We start from the raw sequence: 25,517 nt of genomic DNA, 5'->3' as shown, positions 1-25,517 counted from the left end.
TTTTTAAATGTAGAAACATTTAGTTTCATTATTTTTGAAGGCATCTTTGCTCTTCAGCACTTCTTTGCATGTGCCTAAGACTTTTGCACAGTACTGTATATTTATTCTTATTTGATTCATTTGGGTCCCTGGAGGACTAGTGGTTAGGTCTCGACGCTCTCACTGCTGCAGCCTGGGTTCAAATCCTGGCCAGGGAACCGACCCCAGCCAGAACAGTGCTGGTCCCAAGCTCGGATCAAATTAGGGTGGGTTGCATCAGAACAGGCATCCAATGATCCGCTGTGGCGACCCCTAACAGGAGCAGCTGAAAGAACAACAACAGCATTCTTATTTTTTCATTTATAACATTAAATTAATTTTAGTATACTTCTAACTCTCTGTGCTGCTGTAATAGGTGAATTTCCCTTTGGGATGAATAATGTGATCTATCTATCTATCTATCTATCTATCTATCTTATGACACTTTCTGGGCAAATGTATGTCAGTACTCATGTTTAGTGCACCTCTGGTATGTCAGAATTACAGAATACTGACGCGTCGATCATCAAAACTCATTCTTGGTTAGAGAAAAAATATATAACTCAATTATTACAGTGTTATAGCGTTGCCATAGGTATTCCTAAAAATCTCATAAGCAGAAATGTGAAATTAAATTTGCCTATAAGGCAGAGTAATTATACATATCTCTATCATTGGAGTGTAATGCTTATCATGATGGCTGATGTCAAAATAAGCCAAGTCAGTCTTTATGTAATGAATAAAACACTAGGGGGGCATGTTATTATAGGAAAATAATCAACAACAGGATGGTTTGATGTGAGCCAACAAGCATTCCAATAACAGCACTTCCCAAAATGTTTTACACTTCTCACAACACTGCAATTACAAGTTTCTATTTTTACCTGCTTATAGACCCCCCCTCGCACACACACACAAACCCCATTGAGTTTTAGATTTTTATACAGTTTTTCATGTACTTTTGCTTTGTTGTTTTTAGGCCATTGTGTTGATGTCCTTATTTATACTGTATGATGAAGCCAAAGGCAAAAAAATGTGGACAATAAAAGTAACTAACTAACTAACTAACTAACTAACTAACTATTAGGTAGAGCGCATTAATATAAACCTGTGATTTGCATTAGTGTGTGAGTTGGCACTACTGTCCCAGCTGCTGTTATAGAAAATTAATCAACACCTTCAACAGCACTGTGGTATGCTGATGCTTAATTTATGTTGATACTTTGTTCATTGTGTCTCTTATTAATAGTGCACTGTGGAACAGTACTTCTTGCGTGACTCTTTTGGCACGGCTTATGGACTGTCACTCCTGGGCAATGGTTCCACTAATCCATCATTATGTAGTGCATTGCTGCTATCAGACTCTGTTACTGCATCTCTCCTCTTCTCTCTCATCTCTGACTTTACCCAAAGGACGTTATGAAACATGGTGAGAGGCAGACGCTTATCAGCGCAGCCTTAAGGCCTCAGACTGGTCATGTTGCAACCCACGCTGCTGCAAGAGGAGAAAAACGATTAATGTATTCCTTTCTAGACAACAAGACAGACTCCACTGAGCAATCTACCAGTCTTACACCAGTGCTTCATGTCACGTTGCTTTATGTAAGAGTTACAAGCTGAAAACTAACCAAATCCGCTTACTAAACCTTGCTGAACGTCTGACTCCACTACCAGCAGCTGCTATTAAGATTTTATTTTATTTGTTATAAAAAATGAACAGGAATATATTATTTAAAGCCAGATACACAGACACAAAGATTAGTTGTGCTTCCAGTTTTTACAGTTTTGGATATTTTCCATTAATAGTAGAAATAGACCATTATTGATATAAAAAGATTTTTTTTTTAAATGTGGCTGTGATTAACCTTTTTTTCCCCAGATATGTTAATTTTAATTAACATAATAAATTATAATAATTATACAAATAATAATTTATTTTATATTATTTTTGTATTATTTTATGTATTTATATATTTTATATTTAATACATTTAAATAAATCCATAATAAATTATACTGTATATCATTGAAAATGCTTATTTCTTACAATATATTGTTACATAATTCACATAAAGACATTTTTTTTTAGATGACATAATGATTCATGTGAAGGATTTGTTGTTTCCAGGGATTCTACTCTTCTGTTTATTAGTCATTTTCTCAAAATGTCTTTGTTCCCCCCTAGGTCCTGGTCACTTTTATGTGACTTCAATGGATGTACATCTACATAATTTCACATACTATTTTTTATTACATTTTTTCTCACGCATTTCATTGGAAACTGGACTCTTACTGTTGTGCATTATTGGAACCAAGGCTTTCTGTGAAAATAATTACACAATTAATTAATAAAAAAAAAACAGGTTTTAATAGACCGTTAGATTCTTCATTGTGTCTGGTGTGGTGTGTATGGCTGTCATATGGCCGACGGATTGATGGTTTGACCCAAGTGCATGTTGGGAAACAGGGACAGAACAGGAGCAGTCATGCCACAGCCCTGAAAACAAGGGGAGAGTTCAGACAGAGAGAGAGAGAGAGAGAGAGAGGCTGGTTGGCTCTTAAGAAAGGTCATCTCTGACATGATCAGTGCAGAGTGTTTTAGTAGGCACTGTTCTCACTTAATTTAGGGCTCTGGGGGTTGTGCTTGGATTCACAGAACTGCAGCAGGTAAGAATAGTGGACTAGGAACTGCAGTGCTCAGAAGAGTAAATAGCAGAAGTGAAAAACAGGGAACCCAGTTTGAATTTGGACGCCAGCTATAGTGCCAGGAGTGCACACTCCCACACGTTACTTTTTATACAAGCATCTGAGTCATGTTGTGTTTGGAAAATTGTATGACACATAACCATGCACTACGTCATATAATATTCATTCATTGAATGGATGTGGTTTGAGTGGGATGTTGGCACTCACTTCTGAACTTTCAAACTTGCTTGAAAATACATAAAAAAATTTTTTTGCTAAATATTGCACCCCCTTCCACTGTTTTTAGGGAGAGCAAAAGAAAATGTGCCTCTTTATCTACCAAAAAAATATTAAGAGTTAAAAAATTTGGAGGTATCTTGTGACCAGACAATAATCCAAAATGTAGGCCAAAATCAACAGAAAGGACCAGAATGACTTTCTCAGTCTTCAGATCTGGCATAATGAGAGCAGATACCTCAATAAGATAAAGGCAAATTTGACATTTAAACATTTATGAAATTCATTTGGATTCCACTATTAATATCTTAGCACACACTATTTGACTATTTGTATTACTTGTGATAATGAAGCACCTGTAAAAGCCAACACACTAAAAATTACATTTCTTTTTCATTTTATCCTAAGAGTGTGAAAACTTTTGCACTTAACTGTATATTCTATGAAACACATGGAAGGGAATACACTTTCAAGTGTAAATTATTGTCATACTGTTGACAGACAGCATATTGACTAGCCACTATATTATAAATGCTCCTGGTTAAAGGAATACTCCAGCATGTTTCATCCTAATCTCTATCTAATGCATCTGTATTATATGTGTGATTACTACATACATGTATTTTGATACATTTCCCTGTTTTAACAAACGAAAACTATTTTACACAAAACTCATTTATAATGGAAGTCTAAGGGCGGTTATGTGAAATTAAAAATGAAAACTGTAGATGTTTTAAGAGGAAACCGACGTGAAGGAAAGTCTTACCAAATCTATTCGTATATATGGTCTCCGTATAAGGTCTCCATGCACTCAAATTCACTCACTGACTTTAGTAACACAAAACCACAAATGCTTCCTTCGAGAAAAGTAGTCCCTTGTCTGAAAACATGAATTATATATATTTCGAACTTTATTTACAATCCCCCTCCGATGTGACGCAGCATGAGCAGCAGCCGGCCAACCGCATTTTTCCAAACTGCTGCTCATGCTGCATCACAGGGCTGTGTAACACACTCGGAGGACAGCGCTATCTGCCCCCTTCCGCATGCATGATCTCACATATGGCCATGATTGGCTAGTGTCGCTGTGATTGACTGAGGAGAGAGCGCATGCCGTCCCTCCCTCCCTGATCGCACGGCCAGTTTTGTTCTCTTGGACTCCTGGCCTTGGATGGCTGTGGCATTGTCAGGATTTGAACTCTCCAGACGATAGGGTGAAAGCTTTTCCGTTGTTTATTGATAGATAACGCTGCCCTTAGACTTCCAATATGGACAGGTTTTGAAACAGGTTTTCTATTCTTTTCTCAGTACAGGAAAACATGTTGAAGTTGCACATATGATACTCATGTAGTGGACAGAAGTTAGGATTAGAAACACTGGAGTATCCCTTTAATATACACAATACTGCTGAAATAGCATTATATTATAAAAATTGACAAATAGAGAAAGACAAGATTCTTCTTCTTGTATGTTGTAGGCCACGGTCTTTTGAATACACTGCATTTCGAAGATTAATATACGTGAATAAGCATGGATTGAGTCAACTCCAAAATTATTGGCACCCTTTCATAGAATTTGCAAAAACATACAGGAATTTAAATTTCCCTTCAAACATTTGCAGACATTACTTAGTATAATCACTTTATAAGAACTTCCTTTTTTAAATTATACCATTTTTAAAATATATTTAAATATATTTTTTTAAAATATTTAAATATAAACCACCTTAAAATATATTTAAATAAATGCAAACAAATTGCTATCCTCGAAAAACTGTTTGAAAAAATTGCTCCTAATTTCCAAATAGTCTCCAAAAATGTAGCTAACGCTTGGCCCATATTTCATAATGCAAGAAATAAATCTGCTGCTTGCTGCACTGATATGATGATTGAGAAATTGCAACTAACAGAACTATTCTGGTGAAGTGTAATTACACCAACAACGGCCCACGTTGGTATTTTAGTACATGAACGTCTATATCTGTGCATCAAGAAATGAGTGATAGTCACATATATACTCAGGTGTAATACACACTTATACACTCGGGTGTATTTTTGTAGAACATTTTGTAGAATTAGTGCTCAGCTGATGTAGCTTGGTGTTTCAGGTGTGTCCCACGTCAGCATGGCGTGTCAAGGTTAAATGTGTCTATAAATCCCAGGCTCCATAAATACACTTCTGACATCAGAGCCATGGGTCTATTTGAACAATGGCATGTAAAACATATGGACATGGACACAAGTCAGGCTGATCACATGTTTCTGTAGGCATGAGGGCACAGAAGTGGTAGAGACCAATGCGAAACCACTTGATATGTGTCTGTTTTTATGCTGCTGTAAGCAGGTTGCATTTTAAAGGCTTGTTGCTGTTATTAACAGACAAAGCCATATAGTTTTATTGCTGTTCTGTTCATCTGAACATGATGTATCATGACGTTAGAGCAGGACTAAGTATTTCTCCAAATGTGAGAAAAGAACTTTTTTTTAATAATTGTGCATAATGGTGTTAGAGGAATGAATAAATTAATGAAGGAATGTGTGCATTGTTAATAAGTAAATGCACACACTATACACCATTATTAGGTTTGTGGTTAAAGCTACAGTCAGGGATGTCAGGAAGATATGAAAAAAAAATCAAGAAAGCAAAAGTAAAGTGAACATCAAGTGACATCTAATGGTGAGAGAGAACACGACATATCTGAATATTGGTCAAGATCAGGCTGTTATGCAAAATAGAAGAGACAGCATTAAGAAGTGAAGGATCTTTGTAAGGAGTCTCCAGTGTCAGCACTTTGTATCACTCAGTAAGTTTCCCACAGTGACAGAATCTTCAGGATGGAGGAGTTCATGCTTTGTGATTTCTCAGTAACTTGACAAGCTGTATTTTTTGGTCTTATTAACTTCAAGAGAGAGAACAAAAGAGCGGCTGGTGAGGGAACGACTGTTTGTAGTTGTTATAAGGTAAGCAACTTGTTTTGTGGATGTTTCTTACATAATAGATTTCTGTATGTTATTTTTTAAGATAAAAAATATACAACAGAGTAGAATTTATGCATCGAATCAGCAAACTATATTATATATATATATATATATATATATATATATATATATATATATATATATATATATATATATAGTACTGTGCAAAATCATAGGCACCCTTTTTTTTTAGTACAAACTTTGTTATAGATTTTTATTTTATGACTTCTACATTATTGATTCAGTACAAAAACATTTTAGATTCCAAACATTAGTTTTCCAGCACAAAATTAAATGTTACAGAAAAATGTTTGTAAGTCAGTAAAGAAAGCAGCAGATTACATAAGAGACACTTTTCAGACAAAAAATCAGAATGAAGGCTGCTGGGTTTCGCTGCAAAATTAAGAAGAAAGTGCGACAGTCAAAGCCTCCAGAAGAGCTGTGGCTGCTTCTGCAAGTAAAACTTACAGCTCATTTCCTTACAAAATTGCACAAATTGTATCTGAGACTACTATTTTTTTTTTAAAAGCGAAGGATCGTCACACCAAATATTGACTTTGTTTCATTTATTACTGTTTACTGCTCTTTATAGTATTTTTTTAAATGTATAAACATTTAATTTCATTATTTTTGAAGGCATCTTTGCTCTACAGCATTTCTTTGCATGTGCCTAAAACTTTTGCACAGTACTGTATATGTACATACTGTATTTTTACACACACACACACACACACACACACACACACAGTATTCTCCATCCTGGTAATAATCCTGCATTACTGCTGTGCGTCTCCAGCTCGGCAGGGGGCGCTACACAAAACTGCGCCACGGTTATAACACTCCCTGCAAAAAAAAAAAAAATCCGTATTTGTCACTGATGCCGTCATTTCTTTAACATTTATTAAAAACTCAGGACTGAGTCTGCAGGATTGTTTGGATTTTAAACCCAATCGCTTCGTCTTGAAGCGATCTCAGGACGTCCGAAATGTCTGCCAGCGCCGTTTATGTGTTAGACCTGAAAGGCAAGGTAAGATAACGGGAAACGCTGGGGAGCTCCTGCTACTGGCTAATGCTAACCCTCTAATTAGTTCAGTCACTCACTGCTAGCTAGCAGTTTCCACCTTTATTCTTTCTTACCCCGCCTTTTGCCATACGATTGGCTTATCTTACGTTCTCACAGGCGCTCGACCAATCAGATAGCTGTTTTAATAAACATGATTACCGGACTGACCAATCCTAGCGAAGGATGTGGAATGTGTAGGGGAAAATGGGTGGGAAAGAAAACATACGGTGTTCCGTTTGAGATTCTGCGTTCAAAAAGAAGAACTGAAGTTATTTTGAGTCCTATACGCTTTGTAATTTTAGCAAATTTAATCCTGTAACGTTACAACGAGCACACGCGCTATTTATCCAACGCTAGCTAATATGTTAACTAGCAAACATTAGCTGATTTGTTTGGCTGAGCCGCTGCCAGGTCATCCTTCTCACGAGAGCAGTTAGCTCATAGTGCTGAGCTGCCAGGCACTTCCATATGCTTTACTTTTATATATTTATCAATATCTATTTGTTGTTTATTCTCCTCATTTCATTTCTCCTCATTAAACTGCACGTCTAAACTAGATAAATGTAACTGCATTTTAGGTTAAAAAAGTTGATTTCTATACAACATTCCTACATTTAATAAATCTAGTGGTAAAATGGAGGCCTTGACTGGGTGTACATATTTATAACCAAATTATTGATACTAAATATATAAGTGTACTTACTGGACAGTTTTATAGACATTAACACATTTTTGGGGGTTAAATGACCCAGAAAGAAGGCCTCATGTTGGACCTGTGGTTCGTGCTGGGCCTTTACTTCCCTGTACTTCTTCCCAGTTTCACACTTTAGACCTCCATATTGGAATATAAAACACTTTACTTGTGTAAACTTGGGTGTTTAAGTTGCCTGTAAGTGTGAAGGATGTAAAATTGCATGGCTGAATCACTTCTTTAGTCCAGAGTTACAGGAAAACAGCCTTTGAATTCTTCTCCTTCTTCTTCTGCTTATTATTATTATTATTATTATTATTATTATTAGCTTGCATAAAAGATCTGAGGCTGAAGTTACAAAAAAAACTAAAAGTAGCTCCTGATTAACTTATTTAGGAGATGTTGTTTTTTAAAAAAAAGACACTTTTTGGTCCTATTTTGGTCCTGTTCTTCACTTGAAAAGCAATTCACAAAGCATTTAAACAACAAACAAACAAACAAACAAACAAAACCTAAAGCCAAATTAGAAAATGCTCCTAAATCCCAGAAATCCTTGACACCTGTGAGTTAATGTTTTCACATTGAGCTCATATGAAGCATTCATTTATAAAATTTAAAAAATTTATAAATTTGTGTTGCCACTGAATGTTCACTAATCTGTCTAGGATTTTCTGAAATATCGAGCTGAGATTCAGTAAAGCTGTAGATGTGCTTTTTTATATTTCTGTTCATTATTTCTCTATATTACAAATCAGTCATAAACAGGATGAACATTTAATGTGATTTCTCCACATTTAATGAAGCATTTAAAAAATGTTTCCTCTCCTAGCAGTTAAGTGAATATCCATTCAACAACTAAATATTCAAATATATCAAATATATATTCAGGTATTTCACTAACACTGATGGAAATCTAGTATAATGTCCCGTCAGCTGCCTTTTTCTGTGCTTTTCTCTTTACATCCCCCTCTGCTGCAACACTCAAGTAGATCCATGTCATAGAGGTAAAGACGATACCACCAATATCTTATAAAAATCTCTTGTAGCAGTTGATCAGAGTATCACTATTATATCATCATTACACACCGTTCTAATGCTCTGTACTGCCAAGCCAGTCAAGGTTTACATCGCTGCTGGAAGATTTCCTCTGCTTCTTCTGCAAATTTCTGTGAAATTTGACAGACCATTTAAAAAAAAAAAAAAAAAAAAAAAAAAGAATTGCAGATTTCCTTGAGTTTATTCTTGCTGAAGTTGTACATTGTGTTGTTTTTCTAATGCTTAACGTATTGCGTGTGTGTGTGTGTGTGTGTGTGTGTGTGTGTGCGCGCTAGGTCCTGATTTGCCGTAACTACCGCGGTGATGTGGACATGTCTGAGATCGAGCACTTCATGACCCTGCTGATGGATAAAGAGGAGGAAGGCACTCTGTCTCCCATCCTGGCCCATGGAGGAGTGCGCTTCATGTGGATCAAACACAACAACCTTTACCGTATCCTTCTCACTCTCAGGCCAAGGCTTGATCTCTCTGCATCACTGTGTGCTAGATGTAGTTATATGAAAAGTAATAGATGCTGTTCCTGGTTACTACAACACACCAGTGCCATATGACATCTGCCACATTATCAGTGCCAAAATTGTAATTGTCAGTTGTAATTGTAAGTGCAAGTTTATGGAGAGTTTTTTATTTTAATCTACGGTGAAAAGTTATGCAATATTTAAGTGTTCTTTGTGTACTGTGGTTCATTTTTTGATTAAACTACAGCAGTACAGTTAAAAATGGAGTATAATTTTAACAATTAACAATTTAATGCAATATTGATCTTAGCACACATAGGACTGGAGCACACAGCTGTTCTGTTTCTACCACATTTCTAACCTAAGTTAAAAAAAAAATGGCTCCTAATATAGAGAATCTCACAAATGCACTAGAGCTGCATAACGTAATAATGATAATGTTGGGACAAGCTGCTCCTTACGTAATGAATAAAACATGATGAGGCTCGGCAGAGTTACTGTTACCACCTTGAAGTTGATTATTTTTCTAAAACAGCACTGGAACTGGAAATATTTACATGTAAAGAGACTCATTTTTCTTTTGTTAGGCTTGCTTTTATTATATTTATACTTTGAATATTATATAGCAAATACAATAAATGATATAAGAAGGGCTTCAGTTAAAAAAAAACATTTTAACTTTTAAACATTGTAAAAGAAAACGTGGTCTGGTGCTCCAACTGAGATGTCTAGTTGTCAAACATCCACAAGACAAGTTAGTTCCTGTTATGACTTACAGCTTGTAGCTGTAACTTCCCATTTGCATTAAAAAAAACAGTGTATGTGGATTTTGCACCTTTTGACGTTAAGGACTTGTGGTTTCCTTTAACTCTGTGTCTAGTTGTTGCTACATCTAAGAAAAATGCCTGTGTCTCTTTGGTTTTCTCTTTCCTGTATAAAATCGTGCAGGTACGTGTATTGTACATAAGATACGTAGATATAAGATTGTGTAGATATAATAGTGTGTTTTGTCTAATTGTTGTTTGTGGTGTCAGGTTTTCTCTGAGTATTTTAAGGAGCTGGAGGAGGAGAGCATCCGAGATAACTTTGTTATCATTTACGAGCTGCTGGACGAGCTCATGGATTTCGGCTATCCACAGACGACAGACAGCAAAATCCTGCAGGAGTCAGTATCACATCATGCATCACACACTCTTTATCTGTCTTTAATGTTGTTTAACGTGTTACAGATGTTCTTAACCCCAAAATTCTCCAGAATTGGTTCCTGACCCTCTGGTGACTTTTTCATGTGTTTTGACAGTTTTGGACATTGCAGTTATTTATCGTCTTAATGTCTGTGTTTGTTCAGATACATCACACAAGAGGGGCACAAGTTAGACACGGGAGCTCCTCGTCCACCCGCCACGGTCACCAACGCTGTGTCCTGGAGGTCAGAGGGCATCAAGTACAGGAAGAACGAGGTTTTCCTGGACGTCATCGAGTCCGTCAATCTTCTGGTAGGTGCGCTGTTTTTAGAACGGACACTGGCACTTTTAGACTCTACTTCTGCTTCTGGAAACAAACACACAAATCCATCACTGCGAAGAGAACAGTGTGGTGTAAAAGAGCATCGTTAGTGATTACCGTTCAGCTGGATTTCCTCCTACCATTTTCGTCTCTGTTCTATTCTCGTTTAGACATGTACCAATAATCAGTTATTTTAAATGTATAGTTTTCAGTGCACTATATTGTTGCCATGGATACATGCCACAACAATATGAAAGGATTTGGATTTGAATGTTGTGAAACTGAGGTTTTTTTTTTTGTTTTTTTTTTTTTGTTTGTTTTTTTTAAATACTTCAGTGCAAAATAAAAAAGTTTGTCAGCACAACATTGCGAATTCAGCGTATCAAATTTAGATGTACCATGATGCACTTAGCCTTTTCATGGCTGCTGATTGGCTGAAATAATTTTTGAAAATTTTTTTTTTCTGAAGTGCTCTGCATAGATATTTACCCTAAATTTGATGCACTGAATTTGAAATGCAGTCAAACTTGGGTTTTGCACATATTTTCTAGATTAATTTTAAGTCTAATTTGATTAGGATGAAAAAACATTTACTTCAAATCTTCCTGCACAATTAAACAAAAAGACTTGAATAGAATTAGATTTCTGAAATCCAAATCCTAGTGGCACAACTGTCCCTGAAAGCCTCATTAGAAAATCTGAGTCACCAGAATTCTTTCTCAAGGGTTAATATGATAGGGTCTCACAGGCAGATTTATGTAGCTTTATAGTAGCCTGGCTACTCACGGCTTTATCTAGGCTGAGAAGAACTCATGACCTATAATGATACAGGTTTGTGTGCTGAATATTTCTCCTGCCAGAAATCCTTTTTAGCAAAAAAAATGTAGATGCTGCCCAGACAAGTAAATGTACTTTTCATGTCTTCGCAGGTCAGTGCCAATGGAAACGTCCTCCGCAGTGAGATCGTGGGCTCCATTAAAATGCGAGTGTTTCTTTCGGGCATGCCTGAGCTGCGTCTGGGCCTTAACGACAAGGTCCTGTTCGAAAACACTGGACGTGAGTTTGCTTTTCTTTCTGGGGCAAATGAGAGAAGAAGAAAAAACTGTGTAGTATGAGACATAAAAATATTTTCACCGTAGATGATGTGTATTTCTGTTTAAAAGTCAGTAGGTATATACAATATTTATTTAATATTTAATTAAATTAATTATTATATAAGAAGAAATTATTTATGAAAGTAAATATTAATTTATAGGGCATATAAGCTCATATAAAAAGTGTGTTATGAGGTAGCTAATCGTGTTATCGAGATCATATATTGCACAACCCTTGTATTTACACCTGTTCACCAGTGTATTAATAGATTCATGTTAAACTTGGTGTATATTCTAGATTCCTCAATTAATAATGTCTCTCTTTGGTAAATTATCAGCACATCTGGGAAAGAGTCATTTGGCTTCACAGTAGTCAGTTACATTTAATGCTTTACTCACACCTGTATAATAATAATAATAATAATTTCAGAAATGACATGTGGTTGTGTATAGATATCTTTGTCTCTGGCTAACCCGTTTTATTTTTTTCTTTGTCATCCTCAGGAGGGAAGAGTAAGTCTGTAGAGCTGGAGGATGTGAAGTTCCACCAGTGTGTACGGCTGTCCCGCTTTGAGAACGACCGCACCATCTCCTTCATCCCTCCAGATGGAGAGTTTGAGCTCATGTCGTACCGTCTTAACACACACGTGCGTACGCCCGCTCACGCACACACCTCCGATTTTTCATGCTGTAAAATGATGACTTTTATATACCTTATGATGACCTCTGCACTTTCTAGGTGAAGCCCCTTATCTGGATTGAGTCTGTGATTGAGAAGCATTCACACAGCAGAATCGAGTACATGATAAAGGTCAGAAGTGATTTCTTTTTTTTTTTTTCTTTCTTTTTCTTTTTCTCTTTTTCCTTTTCCCCCCTCTATCGAGAAGACACACAGCTGTTGTCCATCTCATGCATTTGGCTAAGGTTTATAGGTGATCATGTTTCTTCTGATGCTACTCCCAGGCTGTCGAATTAGTCGTAATAAAGAAATACATTAATTTCACTAGACTTGGCAGGATTCATTAAACTGATTTTCTATATTTTAAAGCATAATGACAGCCCAAACAATCTCCAGATGAATTTTAGTGTCTGAAGTTGGAATGCAATATCCAGCCTAACCCAGATTCCGGTGTTTCAGGCCAAATCGCAATTTAAACGCCGCTCTACAGCCAATAATGTGGAAATCCATATCCCAGTGCCCACGGACGCAGACTCGCCCAAGTTTAAGACCACAGTGGGGAGCGTGAAGTGGGTCCCTGAGAACAGCGAGATCGTCTGGTCCATTAAATCTTTCCCTGTAAGTACATGAGTGTTCTCTCTCTCTCACACACACACACACACATGCACAATTTTACACACTAGTCATTATGCACTTCCTGCTGCTGTGTAACATTTGTTTTAAATTCTAAGTGCATTTACTTTGTTTCTCTCTCTGTCTCTCTCACAGGGAGGTAAGGAATATCTGATGAGAGCGCACTTCGGGCTGCCTAGTGTGGAAGCTGAGGATAAAGAAGGAAAGCCACCAATTAGCGTAAAGTTTGAGATCCCCTACTTCACAACCTCCGGAATTCAGGTATGAGAGAGTGTGTGTTTTCTCATAATATTACTAATCATAAGTACTAATTGCATTTTGTTGTGATTTGGTTTTCAAATTCATTGCGATTCTGAAGAGATTCTGTGTTTAATGAACAAAATCCACCCAATCCTAAATCCCAAATCTTCCCAATCCCAAATCCACCTAAACCCAAATCTGCCCAATCTTAAATTCACCCAATCCTAAATCCCAAATCTGCCCAATCCCAAATCCGCCCAATCCCAAATTCACCCAGTCCTAAATCCCAAATCCGCCCAATCTTATATTCACCCAGTCCTAAATCCCAAATCTGCCCAATCAGCCCAATTTTAAATCCCAAATTTGTCCATTACTAAATCCCAAATCCACCCAGTTCTAAATACCGAATGGCATCAGCTTATTGGTTAAATGGCATATTCATGATGGTTAAAGCTACAGGTGGATATACTGGAAAACTAATAATGTCAGCTGTAAAAATCAAACCTCAAGGTGCTTAAATTATTAAAACTGATTTAACATCTTGAAGTGAAATCGAGTTGTATCAGGAGCTCCCTAGAGTTTCTAGTCCTACACTTACTCACCTATAGGGATTGTGATTCCAGTTAGTGACACAAGATGGCACTCTAGCCATTCTTCTACCTCGGCTCTCCCCAAGGTTGCATCCCAGTGCTCTCATTACTACGACTACCTCTTTCAGCCCAGAAAGCGACTAAAGTCCACAAGCTCTGAAGACATTTCAATTCTTTAAAATCTATAAACAATATGATGATGATGACCACAAATACAGAATTATAGTAATAGTATTTAAATGAGAAACCATTTGAGATACTTGTCCATTCAGTGTGTAATCACATCATATTGTGTATATGAAGATTCATTATGGCCGGTGAAAGGCGATGCAGCTGTGTAATAAGTGAAGTTGGTTTAAAGTGATGCTTCATTTGGTTATTAGGATTGTCCTCAATTCCTCCTGTTTGTGTGTTTTTTTTCTTATATAAGTGAGGAAAACACTAAAAGAATGAGAAAGACCCCCAATCTGCGTAGTAAATAGCTGCGGTTCTGAAAACGTGACATTAATTGTTTACACTGCCAGCGTCACTAGATGGCGGAGCAAACCATCTTCTGTACACTGAGACTTTTGTGTTGTATAGATTGATATAACCTCACAGACTTGAATCTGGAGTAGTACACTGGAGGACCAGTTTAACAAGTCGGCATTCGTCATTGCCTTCAGGGGTCACAGTCATGCTCAAATGAAGTGAAAACTCTCCTACATAAAGCAGCATACAAACAGGAATGATTTGCTGTAATTCTGGTGTCAGAATGAAATTTAACATTTGCATGGCATTTTAGTGATCAGTTCTATAAGGAATAAAACACTTCAGGATGTGCTGTTATAGGAAAATTGTCAATCATTATATTATAGTTGTTACTAGCCTAAATTTGATTACTTTCCTTTAACAGCATGTGATGAAGTGTATTCCTTTTATACCACAGCAGTTTGCCAATTTTTTTTGTAGATTAAAGCATGACGTTTCCAAATCATACTTTTCATCCATTTATAGCTCTTTATAGTATCCGTTTATGTTGCCAAACATCCAAGAAACAGGTTCCTGTTATCACTAACGTTATAACAGCTATAAACAGTCCTACCCTCACCTCTCTTTTGGAGGTAATGCAGCGTGTCATTTTAATGAGAAAGTACACAGACTCCTTTTTCCTATGATTTACAGCTTTATCTCTCTCTGTTACAAAGCGCTGACACTGGGGACTCTAAGTAAGCAGTCAAACACTCGGTGGCGTGCTGTTTTAGAAAAATAAATTAACGACAGGGTGCTGAGATGCTGTCCGAGTTACCATTGCCGTTCTGGAGTTGATTATTTTCCAATAACATTTCTTATACCACGGCACACAGCCAACTATTACAATTTTTATTAATTAAAGAATGACACTTTTTATCTGACAAACACAAATACAAACATGCATCTTGACAGGTTACTGAGAAACTGCAAAAACCTTTCCAGTCTGAAGACTTTCCTGCAGTAGAAAACGTAAACTTACAGATTTACAGCATTTGACACTGGAGACTCCTTCCAAAAATGCTAAATAAATATCTCCTCATAGAAAACTTCACCAAATCAACAACTGTTTAATCCGCATCTGTATCTGATATGTATGAGTGTGGCAGCGTAAAGGCGTGTATTTGGTGATTTCAAGCTGTGACACCAGCTTGTTTTTGTTAACCAAGTGTTTTTTAAGATGAACAGTGACAATCTGGTGCAGTTGCTTGAGCCAGGTGATCTAAGGTTAGAATGTTTAAGCTGAATGTTAGACTTTATGGTTATTCAGCTTCACTTTTAAAATATTCTCTTGGCTCCTATATCTACTACATTCAGAGAAGCTGCACATGCTTACATGTTTGAGTCACAAATCAGGGAGTGTTAGAAGCTTCGAGTCATTGTCTATAAATCTGTTTACACCTAGTAGTTTTATGTGGATTGTATCACGATAAGATTTTGTCTTGCACTTGGACTTGAGTGAAATTCGCCTCCAGGTGATGTGTCATAAATTAATATTGTAATAAGCAAATAGGTTCATTTGAAGCTCCCCTTCTTTCTGTAAGTAGTTTGCGGCTTGCTCTCTTCTTATTTGTGTAAAATAAGAAGAGATTAAAAAATCTGTGTAACTACATGGGCCATGTGTTTTATGTATTCTCGATTCTGGTTGGTCAGAAGGTGTTGATTAGTTTTCTATAATGGCATCTATGACAGTATTTCTGGCTGTAATTCAAATCACGGGTTTATATTAATGTGCTCGTTCTAATACGCCATTGTAACAACTCATTCCCAGAGACCTGTAAGGCTCATCATAAACAGACACAGAAACCAATCGTATAATCGATGATATGGTGAAACTTTCTGTAAGGAGACGTTTAACATTTATGGAAGGCGTCAGAGCTTTGTAACAATCAGTAGGTTTTCCATCATGAGAAAGTCTTCAGGGCAGAGTCCATTTTCTTGAAAACTTGACAAACTGCATGCTTTGTCTCATTAACTTAAAGAGAGGGGAAATAAAGAGAGACTGCTGTTTGAACCACTGTTTATAGCTGCTTCAACATGTTTGATAACAGGAATGAATTTGTCTTGCAAACATTCCACAACTAAATGCAACTATAAATGGATAAAAAGGATAAAAACTTATGTCTAGTTTTGTCACACCACACCAGCTTTGATTATTTTCCTATAACACTGCACACCATCATGGTGGTTTCATTCCTTATTTATATTAGGAGGGGATTTGGTTGTTAAATATGGGTTAGAGACATGGATGTTTTAACACTCGTACGGAATCTGGATGTTTTCATTTAAATCTGGTTTAAACGCCTCTTGGGTGCATTTACACTGAATGTAATCCCCATTTATATAGCATATAATCTTTATAAATGAGGTCTTTCTCTCTAATTGCTGCTGAGGCCAGCTGTTTGTCTGTTTCTCTCTATCTTGCCTTAGCAGGATCTCCTGGGCAGTTTGAGAGGTTTCACTAAGGCAGTGTATCCAAAATCTCCATTTCATCTGTACAGTGTAATTCGCTCTCTCTTGCTAGATGAGAAATGCACATATACATAGTTTTTAAGGGCTGTAGTGGTCATATTAGCTGAATGAAGCCTTGATTAAGAGTTGCACTGAACTATAGCTTAAAAGCTCAACAATTACAGTGTCATTTTAAGTGTCATTTCACACACTAAAACCTGCTGCTGGGTTTGAAGATATAGTATCCTAATATGTGAGTGTAAGTATACAACATGTTAATAAGTCACTGATCACTGGGAATGAATTGTGTGTGTGTGTGTGTGTGTGTGTGTGTGTGTGTGTGTGTGTGTGTGTGTGTGTGTGTGTGTGGCTGAAAGTTTGGCTGAACTCTGGGTGCCCTGCCTTGCTCTATAGAGTTCAGCATGATGGTCTTAAAGGAGCCGTACAATCTGCTCCTGACGCTCCTCCGCTCCTCGGCCAATACAATTAGTGCTGATTTTATATGATTTTGAAAGGGAGTGAATGAATTGGGGAAGCAGAGGAGATTTCCTCTCTTTTGTGGATTAAGTTGTATTAAGCATCCCACACGGAACTCAAAGTCGCTAAACCTCTCGTTTAACTCGATTTTCCCCCTCCTCGATGAGCAGGATTATGAGGAAAGAATCAGTCATTTCTCAAATCAAATTAAATAGTTAACTTATGTGAGATTTCCTCTTGCTAATTTCTCTCATTTTTATGTACGCCTGTTTTTTCCCCCATTACAGCCTCAAAGCAGCTTTTTGTTTTGATCAGATTTTATGCTCAATTTTCTTTTTAAGACAGCAAACATTTACAGATGGAAGAACTGATCGCATTTCTTTTTTATTTTTTTGTGCAATACCATTGTCCGAGCTCCTCGCAATACCCTAGCCTGCTCTCTGCAGACGTTGTGACTATATGGTGGGAAATCACCGTCGTGATGACTCTCTGATTCAAGAGAATGTGTGTCCTGAGTTCTGCGTTGTCAGTCAACATGACACAAGTTCACAGAAAAAATACATAATACATGTTGAAATCTAATACTAATTTGGAAATGACAGATGACAACAGTGAGTAATTAGGACTGATGAATGGGTGGAAACTTGGATGAATGGATGGAAACTTGGATGAATGGGTGGAAACTTGGATGAATGGATGGATGGAAACTTGGATGGATGGATGGATGCCAAATTGGATGGGTAGATGCAACCTTAGATAGAGGGATGGATGGAAATCTGGATGGATGGATGGATGGATGGAAACTTGAAAGGAGGGATGGCTGGATGGAAACTTGGATGGATGGATGGATAGAATGATAAATGGAAGAATGGATGGAAATTTGGATGGATGGATAAAAACTTGGTTACAAACTTGAAGGAATGGATGGATGGAAACTTGGATGGATGGATTGATGGAAACTTGTATGGATGGATGGTTGGACACATTTTACATTGACTGTCTAGTGTCAACGCAAAACTTCAATCAATCAATAAAACTTAAATCTTACGAGAAATGAAGCTGTAACCTTCATTATAAAAACGTGATTGGTTACATTAGGACAGAATCGAGCCTTATTCTAGGCCATACCTGTACCACACCTAGCTACCCAGTGCTTCAAAAATGCGCAAAACATTTTCAACACTGTTAAACAATGAGCTTTTTAGCATATTGCGTATAGGCAGTGGATTGAAAAAAGATTTAAAGGTTATTAACGTTTTGTTTGAAGCAGTTAGTCATGAGTTAAAGAGATATACCATGTCATTCAAATGGCCTTTTCCTTTGAAGGCGGTTCTTGGCCATGTTCTTGGCTGTGTTTATTGACTTGACGTATTAACGAATGGTTTGCGACAGTGAGGAATTCGTATGATGCGTATGACGCTTTTGTTGACTCAATTGAAAAAACAGCACAGCTAAAGGCTGAACTGTACGTTGAGAACGCAAAGACAAAACATGGTTAATATAATATAAATAAAAACGCTGCAAAATCATCCCCCTTCCTTCAGAAATTTGGGGAGTCAAGTACTCGTATATTTTATCTATTGAGTACTTGATCAGTCCCAATACCGATCCAAAGTTTCAGGCCAGTATTGCTCTGATGGTTCTACTGAATCAGTATATTTTTAATTTACATATCTGGGATGGTGAGCACAGGCGCATCCTCAAACAATAATCCCCATCATGGTCTATATGATTTGGATTTGAGGCATTTCATGACCACCCTCCTGCTGCTGAATTGGAAAAAGAGCTGTAGATTAGAATTTCTGTGCTGCTTACGATCCTGCCCTGCCAGACGTCTGCCGAGTGAACTTGCTGACTTGCCTTGGGACAAAACCTCAGGGATGCTTTGATAACCCTTACGCTCATATACAAACTCACCCATTCCCTCTCTCTGTCTCTCTCCTGTGGTCAGCATGTCTGTCTGCTTTACTGGTGTCCTCGTATGGCCTGTGAATGGAGACTCCCTCCTGTGTGTCTGCGCCCCCGTGACAGCAGACACGATTTTTTTTTTTGAAATGTTTTAGAGGGATTTTCTTTTTCTCTAGTATGGCTGGATTTAGCCCTGTTTCTCTGCAGCCATGCAAGATCTGTGTTCAAGACTTTATGGGTGGCATTTTAGAGAGTCCGTAATAACAGCACGAGGCGGCACCGCTCTTAAATTCATGATCCCACTTTAAGAAAGTGGCATCGTTTTTTTTTTTTTTTTTTTCTTTTTCTTTTTCTTTTTCTTTTCTTTCTCCTCACACTGAGCTATGATCACAATCAGTCTCGTCTCGAGGACAGTGAGGCCAAAAGAAGTGGTTGCTCTCACACACTTAGATGTCACCCTTAACAGTTAATCAGTCTCAAAGGCTAGGGCCTGGCCTTGCATAGAGACCTGTAATTTTCATGTAGTCACTTATATACAATGATGCTTAAGTGTTTTTTTTATTTTTATTTATTTATTTTTTTTAAAGATTATATGTCTTAATTGCTTGCTCACTGGTCTGGAATGAGCCTGTGGTGACAGTTCCACCACTGAAACACCAAGGCATTTTGATTAGCATCTTCACATCCACACCTCTTATTTCAGACTGAACTGAGATCAGCTACAAGCTTGTGAAATAAGTATAAACCATTTCCTCATTACTTGCAGTGTCTATGTTTATTTATTAGGTTTAGCTCTTGAGGTGTCATCTCAGCTGTCACGACCTAGACCCATCGCCCACTTTCAAGTAGCCCGTACAGAGCGCTGACTCAGTGACCAAGCTCTCCAGCATGTGTGGAGATTTACAAGTGCAGGCTTTTGGGAGAAAAAGTGACTAGACTGCATGTCTGTGAAAGTCTGGGAGTCTGTCTCCTAACTGCAAAGCATGCTCTGTAGGCCACAAGGTCTACAAGGCCACGCCGCGTTAATGAAAGACCAGTGCACACCAGTAAACACACACGCAGGCTGAGCCAAAGACGTCTTGGGCACCAAATACAGTGTCTACACTTGTCTTGTAAGGTGAATTTTGGTAAAATGGGAACCGTGCACTCGAGCTTCTGGAGCCGTTTTTGACATTATAGTGCGCGGCTCTGCCTTGGCGCTGTAGTGACGCAGCACTTCATAAACTCTCTGACATGAACCAAGCGCTGCCTAACCACCACTTTGACATGCACTGTGGCCCGAAAGGCCGTGAACACAAAGCCACATTTGGAGATCTCAAGTCGTGACCGTCTCGTCACCGTGCCAGTGTGTATACGGGCCCGCCTGGGTCGGTCCAAAGGGAGGTTTTGATGAGTTTTAAATAGTGGATGCTGCACCCAGGGTGGCACTGCTGCACCCAACTAAAGTCCACATGCATAGCCTGAAATATTCACAGAAGCGACTCTGCGTTGGTGGGGTTCTCCACCAAGTTTGATTGGAAATAGCCCGAGAGGCTGTTTTTAAACTCCTCCTTTAGCCTATATTGATGCATACTCTGAATACGCTTCTTGTAAAAAAGCATGCGCAGTTGCTATTTTGTCTACACACATGCTATTTTAAAGTGTCTGTCCTTTGGGAATACAGTGTTAGAATAGGCCAGATGGCAGGACTTCGAATTTTACTGTGCATATACTTTGGGAGAACACCCAGTATACTAGATAACCTCAAAATATCTGAGCTGCTTTTGACCAGTGCCTTTTCAGCATGTTATATATTGTTTTTCTTTTTTTTTTTTTCTGTGTGATTGTGCAAAGATACAGTGATGCAACAGCTGACTATCAAGGTCATGGAGCATGTCTCAATATCTCTGCAGGGAAGAAAGGTGCCATTTCCTCAATCTCACTTCTTCAAATGCTTCCTGTGTGCCGCTCAGATACTTTCCCAGGCTTTGGTGCCAGTATTGTATGTAACGCAACCTCCTCTGCACAACTTTAGTTTTTCGCCACATAAGGGGTTAATAGCTTATTATACCTCCAAATGCTTGATTCTGATCAGTCAGAAGCTGTTGATTAATTTTCTATAACAGCAGCTCTGACAGTAGTGCTGATTTTTAATACGTTATCCTTTCGAGAGTAATGACTTGCACAGGGATTTTTATGATGTGTGCTCCACATAGGATAAAAGAACGGATAATAGAAACACATGTAATTGTTGAAGTGTTGAAGATGTTTGTTTAGCATTTTTGGAAGGAGTCTCCAGTGTCAAAAGCTGTATGTTTTCCACCACAGGAAAGTCTTCAGTGTGAAGAGTTTTGTCTTTGTTTTTCGGCTAAAAAGTCATTGTGTGTCATTCTTTAATTAATAAAATTGTTCTAGTTGGCAGAGTGCTGTGGTATAAAAGATGTTATTGTAAAATAATTGACTTTGGGATGGCAACATCATAGCATGCCACTGAGTGTTTGATTTCTTACTTGTAGAACTTCACATCGAGAAGCTGTTAAGGTTGTACGCTAGTAACGTGTAAGGTTTTGAGTTTAATTCCCAGGACTTAGTATTGATCTGTACTGAAATTGTAATTTTTTTTTTTTTTTGCGCATAACAGGTGCGTTACCTGAAGATCATCGAGAAGAGTGGATACCAAGCGCTCCCATGGGTACGATACATCACCCAGAATGGAGGTAAGCACCAGCACTCATACCAACCCATAAATAAGGATAATAATAATAATAATAATAACAATAAGCCCTCTATCTGCTGCACACTTATGACAGAATGATTTAAAAAAAAGCATAGTTACAGTTACTGATCATAGTTACTGCAAACTAAACGTAAAGTGTGTGTGGGCAAATGATGCTTACTCCACACACACACAAAAGTTCTCACATAGTCTTTCTGGCACTATATTTGTCATTGTTTTGCAGAATGTTACAGGTATTGGGCAACAATTAGGCAATTCAGTAAAAGTCAGATGAGAGAGAGAGAGTGTGTGTGGAGATGCAATGGTTTCTGTGAAAAGAGGATGTTTGAGAAGAAGAAGGTAGAACTTGGCTCACTGCAGAGATGCTGTGCTGAGTCAATAGTAAGATGGAGAAAGATGGGGCATTCTGTACTTTCTCCAATTTAAAGTTGAACTTGATTAGATTTGATCAATGGTGAGAAACAGTGACCCTGAAAACACACTGTGTACATTAAAGACCTCGAGTCTTAATCTATATGGTCTTGTATTTAAGGATATTCTTAATCAGGTTTTTGAGACTTGGTGTAACATCACATTAACATAGTCACACACTCTCGATAACACACGGTGACTCACACTACACAAGGGTGTGTGTTAAACTGATTTGGAGAAATCTAACCTCAACAAAGTGACTGCAGAACAGCAGACGCTGGCTTTAAAAATGTCAAGATGAAGACACAGTTTTCCTTAGATGCCGGTTATTTTTATGTTTGGTATATCACTACAGCAAATAAGGTTTTTAATGTTACACTGAAAAAGAAATACACTTAGAATGTATTAATAAAATCTAGACACTTTTTTCATCAAATACTAATAAATTATTATATTATATATTTTGTTATCCGAAGCCCAAAAACACTTACAGCACTTGAGAACACCAAGTACAAGACCTTTATTGTGCACAATTTGATTTTATATGTATTTAGTGTAGAACAGATATCACCTGTTTCTCTCATGTCTGCATTTGCTGCATCTCATATCCTGAATTTAAGGCACTATCATCAGGTTATCTCATGTTTCCAAACCCTGGTTTATTTTGCATTGTGCTCTTGGTCGGCCGGGTGGAAAGCTCAGCTGCCACAATTAACTTTTTTTGACCACTCCCCACCCCCAATTTCCTGCCGTTTGGAACCGTTTAATTAAGCATGCCTCATTTCCTTGTTTCTTTGCAGACTATCAGCTCCGGACTCAGTAGTAGAACTTCTCTCGTCTCCTGCTGTCTGACCCGCGTGGACTTGGATCTCTCTCTCTCTCTCTCTCTCTCTCTCTCTCTCTGTCTCTTTGGATCACTCTCCCTCTCTTTGTATCTCTCTCTCTCTCTCTCTCTTTTTCTCTCTGCAAAGTTTGAGATGAATAAAACAGGTTTCATGATATCAAAGACCTAAGAAGGACTGCTTATCCAACATACCTATCCATTAGAAGTTCTTTCCAATTACGCTTTTGAATCCCGTTACTGATTCATACATAAATTAATTTGCTAAGTTAATGATTTATGGTGTAAAGTAGTGAGTAGTGTAATATGAGAAGTCTCTCAAACACTGCAGACATTTGTGTATCTCAGGCCTGCTGTGACACAGGCCATGTTTGTTTTTTTGCGGACCATCAGTGTCTCTATGTATGTTTATGTTCAGAGATATTCCTTCTGTTTATGGTCAATGGTCGGAAAACCATTTTCATCATAACCAGTTTAAAACAATCTTCAGTAGTATGTCAATGTATTGGCAGTTATGTGTGTTTACAGGAGTGTTTACAGTGCACATGTCGTATGTACTATTTACTAACAGAGGTGGACAAATCATAAATTCATTAGCTAGCCCATCGGGCAAGTAAAATCTCTCCTGTGCTGCCCTGGCTCATGTTTTGGTTGCCTGGAAAACTAATTGAAAAAGGCTAAAAAGTGGTATCTATTGTAATATAATGTGATGCAATAAAGTATGGTGAGCTAGTTAGCTAGTTAAGTGCATTATTATAGGCTATGGGAAACAAACATTATCAGTTTAGCACATCGTGTTTGAAACCTCGATTAAAAAAAAAAATTAGCAAGATGTTTTACTTATGAGATTCGATGTTTGGTCCTTGCATTGCACATAACAGATTATCTAAGTCTGGCTAGTGTTTAATTTTCTCTCATTATGTTTAAGTGCATGTGCAAAGCAGTGGAGTTTATTTTACTCAGTTTTGTCAGTATTTCTACATAACTGCATGTTTCTGCTTCTAAGATCTAATTAATACGCCTAATACAAACCAAAATAATATACAGTCTGCCAGGTCGCTCTTCAGCCGATGTGTGGAGTGCGGCAGGTGGTGGGATTCGGAAGTACGTGCTATAGTTGAGATGTTTCGCACCACTGTGAGCAGTGAAGTTTAAAAACATTTACCAAATATAAACATTTCTTAAACCTGCCTCACTGCTGGGCACGTATGAGTAAACATCTAAAGCCCGATTTGTACTTGTACTTGACACATGCTGCAGTGAAATTTACTTGTCCTGGCTGCCCGGGTTAGTGATTTGTCCACCCCTGATTAAGCACATTTTAAAAAGATCTTTGTCACTGATGCTTAACATCAAATATAAAGAGACAGTATTTTGGTTTAAAAGTCATTTTAAAGGCCATCTGTTACCGTTAACAGAGATTCAGTTACAACAGATCAGTCATAAACCTCCCAGGTCAATCATTTTCTTCGCTGTTATATTGTCTTGATTGTATATTCATCCATCGATTGTATACTGTTTACTGTGTTCATTAGGTATTTTTACAGTGTCAGGCATTTTTGTTTTCAGTATTAGCAAACGAGTAGAGCTCAAGATGTTGGTATCTTAATGATACCACTTTAATGTTTACCACAAAGCTTATATAAGAATAATAATAATAATAATAATGCCATTGCACACCAAAATGGTGCTCGCTACAACTACAATTCCTGCTACTAACATTGTGCCATTTAGGATGTATGATTAATTTAAACTCCTGTACACTCTGTTACAACTTAGCAGCATAAGTTATGTGTATATGTGTTTCTCTGTTGTGCTGCATATTTCTGATCTGATTGGAAAAATTAGAAATCACTATCAAAATGATGCATGACCTGTAGTGTTGGCGATGGAGCGAGTCACATACATGCATTCTCCTGAACATTTCATGTCTCTTCTCAGTAAATGAAAACAAAATGAAGTTCCTCTTTTCTCAACACTTCATGCGTACTTGTCTTATTATAGCCTCCACTAGTACTTATTAATACAGTGCTATGATGCAAAATGTGTGTTCCTCCTTTAAAGGAAAAACATTGACTAGCCATCCTAAAACAGGCCACGCCCCCTGTATTGAAATGAGTTGTGCCTTAGGCGGTGCTCTTTTAAAGAAGCAGCTCTGTTCTAACTGTGAGTGGAGCCTATTTCAGGGCCAGAAAAATGGAAAGAGAAGCCTGAAACGAAGAAACATGTGGAAATATACTTTTTCTAAGACATTTTATGATTACTCCAGGCCTAGA

The 25,517-nt window shown here is 37.7% G+C and overlaps 1 protein-coding gene across 1 annotated transcript; it reads left to right on the top strand.

The window, feature by feature from the left end:
* The first annotated feature begins 6,747 nt into the window (after window positions 1–6,747).
* ap1m1 (adaptor related protein complex 1 subunit mu 1) lies at window positions 6,748–25,219 on the top strand. Its single transcript, XM_026925546.3, has 12 exons — window positions 6,748–6,944; window positions 9,003–9,159; window positions 10,066–10,133; window positions 10,220–10,350; window positions 10,534–10,681; window positions 11,621–11,747; window positions 12,290–12,432; window positions 12,525–12,596; window positions 12,924–13,082; window positions 13,233–13,358; window positions 21,894–21,969; window positions 23,201–25,219. Exons 1-12 carry the CDS (start codon window positions 6,903–6,905, stop codon window positions 23,221–23,223), a joined length of 1,272 nt encoding a protein of 423 aa, XP_026781347.1. The 5' UTR covers window positions 6,748–6,902; the 3' UTR covers window positions 23,224–25,219.
* The last annotated feature ends 298 nt before the right edge of the window (window positions 25,220–25,517 follow it).

Source organism: Pangasianodon hypophthalmus, chromosome 21 (assembly GCF_027358585.1).
Source record: "Pangasianodon hypophthalmus isolate fPanHyp1 chromosome 21, fPanHyp1.pri, whole genome shotgun sequence".
Taxonomy (NCBI): domain Eukaryota; kingdom Metazoa; phylum Chordata; class Actinopteri; order Siluriformes; family Pangasiidae; genus Pangasianodon; species Pangasianodon hypophthalmus.
Note: the sequence above shows the minus strand (reverse complement) of the source record. Positions and strands in the feature narration are given on the sequence as shown.